The 17,924-nt window shown below is 34.1% G+C and overlaps 1 protein-coding gene and 1 long non-coding RNA gene across 4 annotated transcripts in view; one reads left to right on the top strand and one right to left on the bottom strand.

Moving 5' to 3' along the window:
* The window catches only part of FAM241A (family with sequence similarity 241 member A), a 120,675-nt gene extending 103,819 nt beyond the window's left edge, over positions 1-16,856 (top strand). The window contains exon 2 of the mRNA XM_051967138.1: positions 13,933-16,856. Coding sequence (XP_051823098.1) covers positions 13,933-14,178 — 246 coding nt within the window. The 3' untranslated portion in view covers positions 14,179-16,856. The remainder of the gene's footprint in view (positions 1-13,932) is intronic.
* LOC127541853 (uncharacterized) overlaps positions 66-17,924 on the bottom strand; it is a 75,119-nt gene continuing 57,260 nt past the window's right edge. For all 3 annotated transcript variants that reach the window (XR_007948487.1, XR_007948486.1, XR_007948488.1), the window contains exons 4-5: positions 9,756-9,864; positions 66-8,522 (exon numbers count right to left, since the gene is read on the bottom strand). This is a non-coding gene — a long non-coding RNA (uncharacterized LOC127541853). The remainder of the gene's footprint in view (positions 8,523-9,755; positions 9,865-17,924) is intronic.

The raw sequence follows: 17,924 nt of genomic DNA, 5'->3' as shown, positions 1-17,924 counted from the left end.
CCGGTTTATGAGTGAAGAGGCATTAAACTTTTTCTGCTAATATTAGAAAAGTGTATTAAGCAAGATTTTCCATTTTAAGCACCAAACAAAAGAAAGTCTTTATTCTTAAACATATAATGGAGTTTAGCAAGCTCTTAAACATTGGATAACTCTTGTGGGATTAACTGTTTCTTGTAATGAATTATAAAAATTAATGATAAAGAAACTGAACTATATATAGCAAGAATTATTCTTATCAAGGGATATTGTAGAATTTTGATACAAGAAGAGGCTTAGAGCTCACTTAGATAAAGTCATGCAGCAAAATAGAGATGTTCCTTCTCTGCTAATATATTACATAATCATCTCACCTTTCCCTTTTCCTATGGTTTCCTTGAGAAGGGACCAAAGTATCTTGGTCTTTATTTCCTGGGAATACAATGGTTCTTATACTTCCTTGAACTGAACAAGTGTTCAAGAAATATTTATTTATTTTTTTAATAGCCTTTTATTTACAAGTTATATGTATGGGTAATTTTACAGCATTGACAATTGCCAAACCTTTTGTTCCAATTTTTCCCCTCCTTCCCCCCACCCTCTCCCCTAGATGGCAGGATGACCAGTAGATGTTAAATATATTAAAGTATAAATTAGATACATAATAAATATATATGACCAAACCATTATTTTGCTGTACAAAAAGAATCGGACTCTAAAATATTGTACAATTAGCCTGTGAAGGAAATCCAGAATGCTGGCAGGCAAAAATATAGGGATCGGAAATTCAATGTAATGGTTCTTAGTCATCTCCCAGAGTTATTTTGCTGGGCGTAACTGGTTCAGTTCATTATTGCTCCATTGGAACTGGTTTGGTTCATCTCATTGCTGAGGATAGCCAGGTCCATCTGAATTGGTCATCATATAGTATTGTTGTTGAAGTATATAATGATCTCCTGGCCCTGCTCGTTTCACTTAGCATCAGTTCGTGTAAGTCTCTCCAGGCCTTTCTGAAATCATCCTCTTGGTCATAAGAAATATTTATTAAAGGAATGAACAGTAAGGGCAATATGCTTAAGCTTGAGGAAAAAGATCTAAGATTAGGATAGTTCAAAAAAAAAAGCCTAATGGGAGAAGTGAGACTAGATTTATGCCTTAAAAATAGTGGGATCAAAAGAAGAAGGATACAGGACTATACTGACAGCAAAGGCACAAAAGATAAAATGAAAAGGCAAAAATTATAAGTTGATTACATCTGATATTTGATCAGTGGTAACAGATAAGAAAGGAAGTGGATGGAAATTTGATTTCATTAAAAAATTTCTCAAGAATTTCCTTCACTCCTCCTTCCACCAACCAACCTTGTCCCCAAAAAAGGCACAGTAAAAAAAAAAAATTGGGGACAGTTAGTCCTGATTCAAATTGGGCCTTAGACACTTGGTTAGCTGTGTGACCTGAGCAACTCACTCAAACTTTAGTTTCCTCATCTGTAAAATGAGCTAGAATAAGTAATGGCAAACCCTTTCTTTAACAAATGGAGTCAAAAAAAAGTCACATGACTGAAATAACTGATCAACAACAACAAAAAGAGTTCAGCTTTAGTTAGCTAACAGCCAAAGTGATGGAGAACTGCTGAACCTTTTATTTTCGACAAATTTCTACAAATATAGAATTTTCCCATGACATAAGAGATTGCATTCAGGCATTCCACATGAACATCCACTCAATTTCCATGCCATCAACTGAGGAATGACTGAGTGAGTTGTGGCATATGAATGTAATGGAATGCTATTATTCTATGAGAAATAATGATCAGGCTGATTTCGAAAAAAATCTGGAAAGATTTACATAAACTGTTACTGAAGGAAGTGAGCAGAACCAGAACATTGTACACAGTAACAGCAAACTTGTTTGAAGATCAACTGTGATAGATTTAGCTCTTCTCAGCAATACAATGATCCAAGATAATTCTAATAGATTTAGCATGGAAAATGCCATCTCTATCCAGAGGAAAAACTATGGAGACTTGGCTCCTGAATGTGGGGCATACAAGAAGCAGCAGCAGCATTCAAGAGCTGTCTGTGAGTAGGATCCTTCTGAAGTTCCTTCAATAACCTATGGGGAAGGAAAGGAAGAAGAGCCCCAGTAAAATTTTTTTAGTCCAGATAATTAAATGGGCCAACACATCAAAGGGCAGAGGCAGGAGTCTGATAAGAGACTTAAATGCCTTTTCTGACTCTAATCCTCTTCTCAGTTTGAAAGTTTGCCTCCATGATAGTGCTGCTTGCATTCCTCACAGTGCTCTTACAAAAACAGGGAATTGTTAAGGGACAGGTCAATTCTCTGAGAGTTCCACAGCTGTGGATCATAACATCTGAAAAAGTTGCAAAGCAGTCTTTGCTGAAACAGGTGTTGTGGACTGGGAATGAAATAAATTGGAAGCAGAGGGAAAAGAAGAGAGGTCAAACAATGCAACGGTCTCTCAGGTTCCTTGTATCATCCTCTCACACAAGGAGATCCATTCTGCAGGTCTGGATTGGATCTCCAGCAGCCACTGTCAGGTGGGCCTGTATACCAACAGAGACTGAATGCAGATCAATGCTTACTATTTTCATCTTCTTTTTGTTTTTCCTTTCTTGTGTATTTTTTTTCCTTTTTTGTTCTGATTTTTCTTTCACAATATAACTAATGTGGAAATATGTTCAAAATGATTGTACATATATAACCTACATCAGAATGCTTGCTGTCTTGGGAAGGGGGGAGGTGAAGGAGGGAGGGAGAAAAAAAATTGGAACTCAAAATGTTACAAAAATAAATGTAAAAAACTATATATATAATTGTAAAAAATAAAATACTTTCAAGTGGAGAGGAGAGAGAAGAGATTGAATTGTTTGTATTTCTTACAATGCTAAACATTAACTGCATGTACATAAAATGCAGGTTACTTTCTTAAAGAAGGAAAGGTTGAGAAGGGATGCCTCCTTGTTCCCTGTGTGTTGTTGGTTTATCAGAGTGAATGAAATGTTCTTTGGGAAAAAAAAGAAGTACTATAAGAGAGAAATGAGGGGGAAATAACCGATGAGGCACAGAAGGGAATCCAGACTCACCCCCAAGAGTTTGGTCAGTAGAACAAAGAGAAGAAAAGAATGGGCCCTGAACTGCTGTAACTCTACAGTAAGTTTAATGTTCTCATAGAAGTCTTCCTCTTTTGTACTGATGGTGAATAAAGAACACATTTAGTATGTGTCACAGAAGGAAAGGATAGATCATAGTAGGCGACAATTCTTTGTCTTTTTAAAATAATATTGTATTGCTAGCATTTGTTGTTTACATCACCAGAAATTCTCCCAGGATCCCTCTACCTTCCCTTTCCAGAGAGTCAATCTACATAACAAATAATTTTTTAAAGAAAAAAAAGAGGAATCATAGAAAAAAATCAACAAATGCAACTTTACATCAAAAAGTTTGAAATGGGTTCTACCCTCATGGACTTCCTACTTCTTTCTGCAAAGGAGTGAAGAGAAAGTGTCTTCCAGCCTCCGGGAATGTATCTCAAACATGTAAAGAACCTCCTGAGACATGCCACCTTGAGACATATGATAATGATAGCTAATATTTATTTAATGTTTCTATGTTCCAGTATGTACTATGTAATAAGTGTTTCACAGTGATTATTTTACTTACTGATCCTCACAAGAATCCTAGGAGGTAGGTACTATTAGTTATCCTTATTTTTACATATAGGGAGATTGCAGCCAAAAAAATTAATCAAGACTTGTTCAATGCTAATAAATATCTGAAGTTGCATTTAAACTCAGATCTTCTTTCTGGTGATGCTCCTGGTGATATTAATAGAAATAATGGAGGTATAATTATTTGTAAAGTTCTGGGTATGGAAGCACAAGTACTTTGGAACACATGTACTATTTTTATTACCAATATTAGTTGAAGGCAGGAGCTAAAGAAAAAAGAGGTAGCATGTGAGGTGAACAACTAATTAAATTGATGAATTTGCATGAGGTATCTCTGATAAAAGTCTAATATTCAAGATATAGACAATTAGACCAAGAGCCATTCCTAAATGATGAACAATTTTCAAAAGAATTACAAATCATCAATGCCCCTCTAAGAAATTGTGATCCAAATCACTAATGAATAGAAAGAAAATTCATTATTGAAGTTGAGAATTGGAAACGACTTCAGCAACTCTCTAGTATAACGTGGATAGGAAAGGATCTTCATTATAATACACCTGACAATTGGTTAAATTCAAACATTACCTGATGACTTCTAAGGAGCGGGAAACCACCTCTCCAAACTAGTCACTCTACACTTGGATAAATCTCATTGTTAAGGGCATCAAGCCTAAATTTGCCTTTTTGTAACTTATATCCAATCATTCTGCTTTCTGGGGCCAAACAGAGAAAGACTAATCTTTCCACCATAATAACAGTCCTTCAAATGCTTTAAGACAGTTGATATGATTCTCTCTTGCCTTATCTGACCAGTTTCACTTCTCTCAGTTAAAACAATTCATTTTCACCTATGTCACACCCAGAAAATCGGGAAAAATGATGAACAATGGGCATAATACTGAAAGGGTCTGACTAATGAACCATATTTTCTAACTTTTCTTTTTGGCATCCTTGCCCATTTCTGTTGTGTTGAAGTATTAAATACCGATGTATTTTCTTATGTTTGATGCAATTCAATTCTTTGGGCTTTTAAAATTTTTATTAAAGCTTTTTATTTACAAAACATCTGCATGGGTAATTTTTCAATACTGACCCTTGCAAAACTTGCTGTTCCAAATTTTCCCTTCCTTTCTCCTCCTCTTCCCCTAGGTGGCAGGTAATCCAATACATGTTAAATATGTTAAAATATATGTTAAATCCAATATATGTACACACATTTATCTTCCTGGACCAAAAAAAAAAAAAAATCAAATCAAGAAGGAAAAAAAAACGAGAAAGAAAACAAAATGCAGGCAAACATCAACAGAAAGAGAGAAAATACTATGTTGTGGTCCACACTCAATTCCCACAGTCTTCTCTCTGGGTGTTTATAGCTCTCTTCATCACTAAACAATCGAAACTGGTTTGAATCATCTCATTGTTGAAGAGAGCCATGTCCATCAGAATTGATCATTGTATAGTCTTGTTGCTATGTATAATGATCTCCTGGTTCTGTTCATTTCACTTAGCATTAGTTCATGTAAGGCTCTCCAGGCTTCTCTGAAATCATCCTGCTTGTTGTTTCTTAGAACAATATTCCATAACATTCATATACCATAATTTATTCAGCCATTCTCCAATGGATGGGCATCCATTCAGTTTCCAGTTTCTAGCCACTACAAACAGGGCTGCCACAAACATTTTTAAACATGTAGATCCCTTTCCTTCCTTTAAGATCTCTTTGGGATATAAGCCCAGTAGAAATACTGTTGGATCAAAGTGTATGTATAGTTTGATAACTTTTTGAACATAGTTCCAAAGTGTTCTCCAGAACACTTGGTTCTGGATCTATTCACAGTTCCACCAACAATGTATCAGTGTCCCAGTTTTCCTACATTCCCTCCAATATTTGTTATCTTTTCCTGTCATCTTAGCCAATCTGACAGGTGTGTAGTAGTATCTCAGAGTTGTCTTAATTTGTATTTCTCTGATCAATAGTGATTTGGAGCATGTTTTCATATAACTAGAAATTGTTTCAATTTCTTCATCTGAAAATTATCTGTTCATATCCTTTAACCATTTATTAGTTGGAGAATGGCTTGAACTATTATAAATTTGAGTCAATTCTCTATATATTTTAGAAATGAAGCCTTTATCAGAGCCTTTGAATGTAAAAATGTTTTCCCAGTTTATTGCTTCCCTTCTAATCTTGTCTGAAATAGTTTTGTTTGTATAAAAACTTAATATAATCAAAATTATTTATTTTGTGATCAATAATGACCTCTAGTTCTTTTTTGGTCACAAATTCTTTCCTTTAATATCATTGTTTATGTCTACATTTCGACTTTATATTGATATACAGTGTTAGGTGGGGTCAATGCCTAGTTTCTGCCATATTAGTTTCCAATTTTCACAACAGTTTTTGTCAAATAGTGAATTCTTATGCCAAAAGCTGGGGTCTTTGGGTTTGCCAAACACTAGATCACTAGAGTCATTAACTATTTTGTCTTGTGAATCTAACCTATTCCACTGATCAATTACTCTATTTATTAGCCAGTACTAAATTGTTTTGATGACTCTGCTTTATAATATAGTTTTAGATCTGGTACAGCTAGGCCATCTTCATTTGCTTTTTTTTTTTTTTTTTCATTAATTCCTTTGAAATTCTTGACCTTTTGTTCTTCCAGATGAATTTTTTTGTTGTTTTTTCTAAGTCAGTAAAATAGCTTCTTGGGGGGTTGATTGATATAGCATTAAAGAAGTAGATTAATTTAGGTAGGATTGTCATCTTTATTATATTCCCTCAACCTATCCAAGAGCACTTGATATTTTTCCAATTGTTTAGATCTGATTTTATTTTTGTGGAAAGTGTTTTATACTTTTGCTCATATAGTTCCTAGTTCCTTTAGAGCCCCTCCTCCTTTTTTACACCTTTCCCCCAATTTTCCTTTCTTCCCTTCTATTAATCTTTCCCTTTCTTTTCCCCCTTTCTGTCCTACTTCCCTATAAGGTGAGACAAGTTTCTCTGTGAAACCAAATGTGTCTGATATTCTCTCTTAGAGCCAAATCTGATGAGAGCAAGATTCCCACAATGCTCATCTCCCTCCCTTCTTTCCTTCAATTATAATAGGTTTTCTTTGCCTCTTTCTGAGATGTAATTTCCCTTATTTTACCTCCTTATTCCTCTTTTTTCCAATATGATCCACCTCTAATTTCTTTTTCATATCATCTAATAAAATCAAATTATACCTGCATTCTCTAAGTATACCCATAACAGAACTATAGTTCTCAAGAGCTCTTTCCTTTTTATCTTTTTATGCTTCTCTTGAGTTCTATGTTTGGAGATCAAATTCTGGTCTTTTCATTAGAAATAGGTGAAATTCACCTATATCATTGAAAGATAATGCTCATATTAGCTGGATAGCTTATTCTTGGCTGAAATCCAAGTTCCTTTGCCTTTCAGAATATTAGATTTCAGGCCCTTTGATCCTTTAAGGTAGAAGCTGCTAAATCCTGGTTAATCCTAATTGTGACTCCTCGTATTTAAATGGTTTCTTTGTGGATGGTTGCAATATTTTTTCCCTTGGTGTGATAATTCTGAAATTCAGCCACAATATTCCTTAGGTATTTTAATTTGGAGGTGTGTTTCAGGAGGTGATTGGTGAATTCTTTCCATGGTTATTTTACTTTCTGATTCTAAAATATCAGGGCAGTTTTCTTTTATGATTTCCTATAAGATAATGTCTAGGTTCTTTTTTTCATCATAGCTTTCAGGAAGTCCAATAATCCTTAAATTGTCTCTCCTAGATGTATTTTTCAGGTCAGTTATTTTTCCTGGGAGGTATTTCATATTTTCTTCTATTTTTTTTTTCATTTTTTTTGTTTGACTGATTCTTGAATTCTTATTGAGTCATTCACTTCCATTGTTCAATTCTAATTTTTAGTGTATTTTCTTCAGTTACCTTTTTTTTAAAGCTCCTTTTGTAATTGGCCAATTGAAATTTTTTGTTCATTGCTTCTTTTTCTATTTCACAAATTTTGTTTTCACTGAATTGGTGTCTTTTTCATATCTCTTTTGTAGGGCATTATATGCTTTTTCCATTCCTTCTTGCCATGATTTCATTTCATTTTCCCATTTTTCTTCTCTCTTTTAAGATCCTTTATGCAAGTTTCCAAGAAAGCCTTATGAAATGGGTAGCAGCTCACCTCTCCCGTTTGAGCTTTATCTGAAATTGTTTTTGTTTTTAGGAACCTCAGGATTTGAGGTCTCTTCTCTCTCTCCATAAAATCTGTCTATGGTGAGAGCTCTTTTTTGTTTTTTATTCATTTTTTTAAGCCTTGAGGTCTGTGCAATGCAAAGGAATGATGGCTGCTTTAATTTGCCCTGGGGTAGTTCTACTGATTGATTTACAGTGCTGGGTAATGGCGGATATGTCCAATGTTCTTCCAGGGCTCAGTGATTTATAATTTGCCTTTTACAAAAGGCAAATCTGCCAAACCACTTGCTTGCAACCAGGACAGAGTGGCCTAAGAGGTTGACAGAAAATTCTCAGATGCTTGGAAGCTATAAAGCTCTCACTCCCAGCCCCCACTTCTTGCTCTGGTCTCCCTGTGTCTGGGCTTGGCAGATTGTCTCCCTGCTTGTTTGAAATAGACCTGTTCTGAAGTTCTTCCAAAGTAATTGCTTCTAGAAATGTGTTGTACTTCAAATATTTGTGGATTCTTTGACTCCAAAACCAGTTTAGAAGCTTAATCTGCTTTTGGTTTGAGAAAAAGTCAGAGAAGGTCACAGAAAGTTGTATTTGCTTTCTTCTGTCTTGGCTCCACCCCCTGTAATTCAGTTCTTCTAGTTGTATGTTCACTCATCCATCACTGGAAAAGATAATCCCATTTATTATTAATTTTCATAGTCTAAAAAAAAATGTGATTCTTAGCATAGTGTGCTCCATTTTCTGCACTGCTATTATTAGCTTAGAGGCTAAAGAAATGATTAGTAGTTTCTATTTTTCTTTATTTCATAACAGTCATGTCCAAAAAATTATAACTATGTGCCTAGCTCACTACTGGTGATTCTTTCTATGCTTAGCCAAAATGTTCCTTGGAAAGCAGATAACCAGTTGCTGAGATTATACTTGAAACCTTTCCTGCCTAGATAAATTTATCTGAACTCCTTTAAGAACCAGCAAAATTTCCACAGCATAATGAGGCATTGGATAAAGATGTTGTAGAAAAGAACAAATATAATTGAATAAATATAGTTGAAAAGTTTTAGAAATAAGTTCAAAAAGTCAACTGTATATATGTGTATATAGAGAGGAAAGAAGGGAAGCTGTGGATAGATTATTCATTTTAACAAGATTTAGGAGAGTTTCATTTAATACCAACTCAATATGAATCAGCACTTTTATTTATTTATTTTTTTTTTTTGCTTTTCAGAGAAAAGCAAAAATAAATAAATAAATAAAAGTGACCATATAGTTTAATGTCCAGAAAATAGGAGAGTATAGTTCATTATTTGCTACTCAACTCAGGCCACATCTAAAATATTAAATACAGATTACAACATTATGGGAAGGATATTGACAAACTGGAATGGATCCAGAGAAGAGTTACCAGTGATAACACAGTGTACTCAAAACCATACTACCAAAGTTAGTTTGAAAGAACTGAAGATGTTTAGCCTGGAGAAGAGAAGCATGACAGCTATCTGCTCATATATATCTTCTCATATATAGGAATGTTAATTTAAAGAGGATTTCAACTTGTTTCACTTGGTCCCAAGAAGCAAATATATAGACTAAAGATGGAACATATTAGCTAAATATAAAGAAAAATGTATTAATCATCAGAACTAATCGATTGAAATAGATTGTCTTGAGAGATAGTGGGTTCCCCATAATTGCAATCCTATGAATCCCAGAATAAAATGAGACTTGGCCACAGCCCCCCAGCACTAGAAGAAAATCAGCAGCACCAGCTCATGGCAGCATAAAGCCACTGTCACCTGTGTCAGAAGCTTGAGACAATCTCCCTTTTGCCCTAAGAGCAGACTTCAAAGAACTCTGACCATAACTAGTGTATATAATGTATATGAGGAGAGCATACCTCAAACCCTGAGGATCCTAAAGGCAAATTGTCTCCAGATGAAGCCCCAAAAGGTGATATGAGTTGGTCTCCATCTCAAAAGGTTCTCTTGGAAGAATTCAAAAAGGATCTGAAAAGAAAGTTAGAAGAAAAATGAGGAAAGGAAATGAGAATTTTGCAGGAGAGACTGGAAGAGAAAACAGAAATTATCTGAAGAAAACTCCTTTAAAAATAGATTTAGTGAAATGGAAAAATCATGCAACTCCTTACAAAATAGATTTGAAATAGAAGTCAACTCACTGAAAATCAGAATTTGTGAAATGGAAAAAAAAAATTCCAATGAAATAACATCACATTTAAAAGTTCAATTGGCCAAATACAAAAGGAAATATATATATATATATATATATAAAAGCTAACTAAAGAAAATAATTCACTAAAAATTAGAATTGAACAAACGGAAGTGAATGACTCAATGAGACCTCAAGAATCAGACAAACAAAACCAAAAAAATGAAAAAGTAGAAGAAAATGTAAAATACTTCATTGGAAAAATAACGGACAATAGACAATCTAAGAATTATTGTACTACCTGAAAGCCATGATGAAAAAAAAAAAGCCTAGACATAATTTTTCAGGAAATCATCAAGGAAAATTGTCCTGATGTGCTAGAAGCAGAGAGTAAAACAGCCTTTGAAAGAATGGCTCTGATCACCTCTGAAAGACATCCCAAAACGAAAACTCCCAAGGAATATCGCAGCTAACTTTCAGAATTATCAGATCAAAGAGAAACTAATACAGACGGACACAAAGAAACAATTCAAAAATTGAGGAGCCACAATCAATATTAGCCAGAACCTAGCAGCTTCCACTTTAAAGAATTGAAAGACCTGAAATATGATATTCCAAAAGACAAAGGAGCTTAGATTGCTATCCAGCTAAAGTGAGCATTATCTGTCAGGGAAGAAAATGAACTTTCAATGATACAGGTGAATTTCATTTATTTCTGATGAAAAGGCCAGAGCTGAACAGAAAATTTGACCTTCAAATACAAAACTTAAGAGAAGCATAAAAAGGTAAAAAGGGAAAGGGAAAAAAAACCTTATATTTTTTAAAAGTCAAAGTGTTTATATACCTATATGGGAAGATATGTTTAGCCCTTATGGACTGTACCTTTGATAAGGATAAACTTAGAGGATGTAGGTATAATTTGACTTTATTGTAATGATACAAAAAAGAAACTAGGAGTGGAAAAGGGATTGTACTGGAAGAAGAGAAAAAAGGTAAAATGGGGTAAATTACATCTCATGAAGAGGCAAAAACAATTACAATTGAGGGGGAAAAGGGAGGGGGATGAGTATTATGTGAACCTTAATTTCATCAGCTTTGGTTCAAAAAAATTATCAGATATATTTCTAGTTTCATGGAGAAGTAGGAGTTCTATAGGAAAGCAGGAAGGCAAAGGGATAAGAAAGAGGGAAAGGGATGTAAAAGGGGAAGGCTGTTTGAGGGAGGAGGTGGTCAAAAGCAAAACATTATGGAGGAGGGAAAGGAGAAAAGGAAAGAAAAATATATAACTTGGGGAAAATAAGATAATGGGGAATACAGAGTAATTTTAACTGGGACTGGGAATGGGATGAATTCTCCCATAAAATGGAAACAAATAACAAACTGAATTAAAAGCCAGAATCCTTCAATATATTGTTTACAGGAAACACATTTAAATTAGAATGATACATACAGAGTAAAGGCAAAAGGCTGGAGCACACTTCTCAGATTGACTAAGATGACAGGAAAAGATAATGACAAATGTTGGAGGGGATGTGGGAAAACTGAGGCACTAATACATTGGTGGTTCAGTTATTCTGGAGAGCAATTTGGAACTATGCCCAAAGGGCTATCAAACTGCATATTCTTTGATCCAGCGGTGTCTTTATTGAATCTGTATCCCAAAGAGCTCATAAAGAAGGGAAAGGGAAGGCAAAATGTGCAAAAATGGCAACTCCCTTTGTAGTGGCAAGAAACTGGAAACTAAGTGGATGCCCATCAGTTGGAGAATGGATAAATAAGTTCTGGTATATGAATGTAATGAAATGTTATTGTTCTATAAGAAACAATCAGCAGGATGATTCCAGAGAGGCCTGGAGAGACTTACATGAATTGATGCTAAGTGAAATGAGCAGAACTAGAAGACCATTGTATACAACAATAGCAAGATTTGACAATGATCAGTTCTGATGGATGTGGCTCTTTTCAGCAATTGAGATGATTCAGGCCAGTTCCAAAGGTCTTATGATAAAGAGTCATCTGTACCCAGAGAGAAGACTATGAGAACTGATTGTGGATCACAACATAGTATTTTTACTCTTTTTGTTGTTGTTTGCTTGCATTTTGTTTTCTTTCTCATTTTTTTTTCCCTTTTTGATCTGATTTTTCTTGTGCAGCATGATAATTGTGGAAATATGTATAGAAGAATTGCACATGTCTAACACATATTGGATTACCTTCCATCTAGGGGAGGGGATGGGGGAGAGGGAAAAATTTGGAACACAAGGTTTTGCAAGGGTGAATTATGCATATTTTTTAAAATATAAAATTTTAATTTAAAAAAAAAGAAAATCACCAACAATAAAAAAAATCTTATTTTGTAGTTATATAAAAAGCTACTTAGTAATGTGTTCATCAAAAGGTTGATTTTATTTTTCAAAAATTCTTAGAATTACTCTATCTACCAAAAAAGAGGTGAGATGTTATCTTCTAAATAAATCTTTTGCCACCAATGCAAAGGGAAGCTGAGATGCCATTGTTGTGATTTCTTCTACCCATCAACAAACTGTTTCCATTTTGCTATTTAACATAGTTGTTTTTTCTCACTAGAATATAAATTCCTTGAGAGCAGGGACTATAAAAGAATGTGTCTTTCCAGTGTTAGTTGGGTGCCTTGAACTTAGTAGTTGCTGAATAAATGCTTATTGAATTGAATTGAATTGTTTTAACGATCTGTGTGATAATTGAGCTTTGGCCCATTTCTTGGTCATTGTCAAGCAAAACTCCTTTGTGAAATAAGTGAGTCAATGCTTATCTAGCATAAAAAAAGATTAACTATGAGAAGGAAATAGATTATTTCTCCAAAGTCATCATGCCTATATAGAGTATAAGTTCCTTGAGGGCAGGGACTATCTTTCTCTTTATTAACTATATTCACATAATTTAGCACAGTGGTTGGCTCATAGTAGTAGGTGCTTAATAAATATTTATTGTGTAATACTGGAGAAACTGAGGCAAGATAGAAATTAGAGAGTATTTAATAATTTATTAAAAGGGAGAGATTTACCGAGACTAAATGGATCCGTGGTTTGGTCCCAGGGCTGAATGTGACTATCGTCTCCAAGAATCCAGCAAATAATATAAGTTCTCAGTGACATATATATACACATGGCTCAGACTCACGGGGTAGACTGAGGCAGGGGCAGAGTCTGGGTGCTGAGAGTAGGAATGGGACTCTGACAGGATGGGGTGAGCCACCAGAGATGGGGGGAGGCATCTTAATAAGATGGTATCTGATATTCTGACAGCTTGAGATGGGGAAAGGCATTCTGATATTCTAAAACAGAGGTCCTCAAATTACAGCCCGCAGGCCAGATGCAGCAGCTGAGGATGTTTATCCCCCTCACCCAGGGCTATGAAGTTTCTTTATTTAAAGGCCCACAAAACAAAAGTTTTTGTTTTTACTATAGTCTGGCCCTCCAACAGTCTGAGGTTCAGTGAATTGGCCCCCTATTTTAAAAGTTTGAGGATCCCTGTTTCTAAAACATAAGATCTTTTATCCTTATCAAATATTCTGATAAAGAGGGAGGAGAGGTTTTGTAGGATTGAGCAGACAATTATAAACTGAAGCAGAAACCAAGGCAGGACTGGGTCACGACATTTAGGGAAATTGAGTCAGGAGAATAAAAGAGAACTCTGGCATAACAACTGGAATGTTGGATTGGAAATGCGGTTGTTTTCTACTTTTTGAAAAGCAACTATATTAATAATTCTAGTTGAATATAGAAAAAATATAGACACATTTATTATCATTCATTTAGTGCTTACTGAATATGCTTAGAACCATGCTAAAAGATTATACATAAAACATAATTATATTAAACTATTTTAAGCCACCCAGTTTTCATTTTCCCTTTTTTTTTTATTTACAGGACATAGAAGAATCGCAAAATCATAGTGTGGAACCTGTTATAGATGACTGCAAAAAGATGGGAACTCTTTTTGGTGAACTAAACAAAAGCCTAATCAGCATGGGCTTCACAAGGATGTATTTCGGGGAACGGATTGTGGAACCAGTAATAGTCATTTTCTTTTGGTTTATGCTCTGGTTTCTAGGCTTACAAGCCCTTGGACTAGTTGCTGTCCTTTGCATTGTCATTATTTATGTACAAGAGTAAAACATAGCTAACCCATGGCTTGGTTTGGCATGGCATATGGAAGCCATGTTGTATGTTGATGAATATTTAAGAAAACGAGAACTACAGAAATCTACTTTGTTACAAATTATGTCAGCCATTTTCTAACTAAATTTATAAATTGGTGCTCTTTGAAAATAAAGTCAACTCTTCATTATTTAGGGGTTAATTTTCAAGTAATCCAAACCCTTTGTTTCCCACTAATGACTAACATTATTACCCAAAACTGCAACAAAGGTTATCACATTTAAAGCTATCAGTTTTATTCCTTCTAAATCATTTAGGGAGAAAAAAGCTAAAGAACTATTTTACTTGAAGATCATTTCCCAGATATTTCCACTTTCATTTGGGGATTGTTGGATTTCAATTATCTTTGCCATTCCTATTCCCATGTATAAATGAGAGTTGGGTTTTATTGACTTATCTTTCTCTTATGATAGAAATTAATCATTTTTCAGATGTCAAAAAGAGAGAAAGAGACAACAGAGATAAAAACAGGGACAGAGACATATACTATTAATAGAGAAACTGCCCAAGTGGAATGAAACTTCATTAGGTCCAGAAACCACTTCAGTATGTCATTGAAAGTTTTAGGAATTTTGGTGCTGGTGAATTCTTTGATAATCCAGGAGCCACAAGAGTCTGGTAGTAGATACTCAGATGGCTACATACTTATCCTATGATAAGTCTAATACCACATGCCTAAAGTGGTATTTTTTTCCTATCCAACAAGCTTGATTTTTTTTTTTCCCATGGGGCACTTTCAGTGTATTTTTACAACTTTTACAGTTTTTTAATTCTTTTTTTAACTACTACTTTAAGATACAAATCAAAATCTGTTTCTTAGCTGAACAGTGGAGTATTTTTTTCCCTAATTTGTTACAAAATCTACATCTTTTTCTCTTAAAAAAAAAAAAAGAAAGACTAAAGTTGTGTGTGTGTGTGTGTGTGTGTGTGTGTGTAATAGATGTATAATATTAAAGAAACAGTTAAATTTGGAGTTTAATCATCAATCTTATACATGCAACAAGATCAAATCTGTGAATCCTCAAAATGGGGAAACAAAAGTAATGGAAAATATAAGAGCACATAATGCTAAATCAGAATATCTTAGCCATAGGGTGTTAAAAAAAATACAATGTATTTGTTTAAATATTTACTTTTTTAAATTTATGACTTTTTTATTTTTACAAAAGGTCTTTGTACTCTTTGTGTGCTTACATTGAGTTTGCAAATATTTTTATACTAACAGGTATACCATTCTTCTATATTACTAGAAGTACAAACCACATAAAAAGATATTTTCACTTATACACAAGTACAGTTTAAAAAACAACAGAGAATGTGAGAACTTATAAAATATTAATAGCTACATTCTTTTGAAATACTGCTGAGAGTTTGAATTTTTGAAATGTAACAGCTTAAATCTTAAAAACAGCTCTGGTCCCACCAGTGCCTAATGGTGAATCTATTTTTCAGTCATTTTTGTTATAAATTATTTAGTATCCTATTAGCACTATACATTGCCCTGTTATACTGATGAGATATGTATGTATATCCAATTATGAAAAGTAAGCAGGCATTTTGCTATCTTCTTTACCACTTACCATAGCATATCATCAGGTATTATCAAGGAAGGAGGGGGAAGGAGTAGCTAATAGCTTATTTAATGTAGACAATAATATGTTGCCCCTAGGAAGTGTTGAAATGCAGATTATATTCATTTCCCTAGATAAAAAAAAAAATCCTATAACCTTGTCTGGTTGTGAAATAAATTGGTTAGATAAAAATGGTTATTGAATCACATACTCAGAAATGTAACTAATTCAAAGAACTGGTGTTATATGTGAATAAGATGTATAATCATCACCATATAATTTACCCATATTATTAGTTCTCAGTTTTTAAAAGAAGGTTTTAGGAAATAAGATATATATCTCATATCAAATATAGTCCAACAGACTGACCTGGATGAATAAATCTGCCTTCTTTTCAATAAAATATCAGGCATAACTGGGCATTTTGTTTATTTTATTATTTCTAATCAGTCATAAATATGTCATAAGTAAGTCAGAAATATTTCTCTGATATCTACCACTGTAATGTTCTTGTTTGGTTTTCTGGAGGTCTTAGGACCAGCCTTCATTTCAGTTCAGTAATCACCACAAGAGTAGCTAGGTGTTAAAGTCCAAATCCTTTATTATCTCCTTCACAATCTTGTCTCCTTTCCTGAGGCCCAGGGTTAGCTTTCTTAGAGGCCTTCTGGAATCTTGGTTTCAGTCTCCAGTCCCCTTGTCTTCTCTGGCTCTCACTCTGGGGAGTTTGTCCCAGCTTATATGCCCTCTTATAATTACATTATTATAGGTGTGAATTTTATAGAACTATATTAAGTACTAAGTACATGTACTGAACTAGAGCACCATGCTGAATTAGATAACCTTTGTCTTTATCAATTCCACTGACTTAACACCTTGTAAAAATCCTTGTTTCAGAGTTCTGGTCCATAATATACCACTATAAAGTTCTTAATCTTTGGTCCATGAAAAGTGATATATTTTGATAACTGTACTTCAATAAATTGGTTTCCTCTGTAATGATATATATTTTATTTCATGCATTTAAAATATTGTATTAAAAATATTATTCTATGACTTTTCAAAGGAGTCCATGATGCAAAAATAGGTTAAGAACCTTTATATTATAAATATAGCCATACTTCATTTTCAGTTATGTAGAATCCATTTTCTGGCTTTTACTGGTATTTTTTCAATATTGGAGAGGGGGGGAAATTATTTTAAAAGTATGGAAAAATGCCCAGGATGCCCTCAGGATCTATACTCCTGCATTTATTTTAGCAGATATATAACATCTCCTAGTCATCATACTGCTTTTGGCCCAAGTGTTTGGGTTGGAGAATGCCATTTCACTCTATACACTAACTAGTTTGTTTCAGTCTGATTATCTTTTGGAAATGCTGCACATCCCCAAAGGACAACCTCCTATGGGATAAACCAACTGTTAACAATATTGTTAGGAAGGAGATTCTTAACCCAAGCAATTATGCAGGAAGATTCTTGAATAATCACACTATTATTGAGGATTAATTATCCAGTTTACAGATTATCTGCAGTCCTCAGTTCCCATAGGGTTTTAGCTACGGAAAAGAGAGGAAAAAAGGTAAAGCTCAAATGAGGGTATTTTATTCTTGTATTATATCCCTAATAAAAGATTTACTCTGAAAGAAAGAAATCAATTCATAAAACAAGGCCAAGGGTACATCTCTAGATTTGTCATCATAGAATCCTAGAGCTAGGAAATTATCCATAGAATTCTCAAGTTCATCTTACTGTCTGATGTGAATCTTGTCTTAATATTCCTGACAAGTGGTCATCTACCCTCCATCATTTATTGATGCTTTCCCTGGAACCCATTAACTCAAAGTTGTTTTATACTTTAAAATTTTATGGCTCAAAAGTTACTTTTACCTTGCAGAAGATGAGTGTACTAGGCTACAGGTTGTCATTTAGAAGTCTTGTTGACTTAGGTAATAGGAGTGGCAGCTACATATTTCCTCATAATTTTGCTATCACATTGTTGCATATTTTAGGGGAAAATCCACCTGGCAGTTCATGTTAAATGTTTCAACACTGTAACACATTTCTTTTTTTTTTTTTTTTCTTAGCAGAGCTACCTTTAATCTTTTTTATTTTCTATTAAAATTTTTTATT

The sequence above is a fragment of the Antechinus flavipes genome, chromosome 6 (genome assembly GCF_016432865.1).
Source record: "Antechinus flavipes isolate AdamAnt ecotype Samford, QLD, Australia chromosome 6, AdamAnt_v2, whole genome shotgun sequence".
In the NCBI taxonomy this organism is placed as follows: Eukaryota; Metazoa; Chordata; class Mammalia; order Dasyuromorphia; family Dasyuridae; genus Antechinus; species Antechinus flavipes.
The sequence above is the reverse complement of the archived record's forward strand: the minus strand, read 5'-3'. Positions and strand labels throughout refer to the sequence as shown.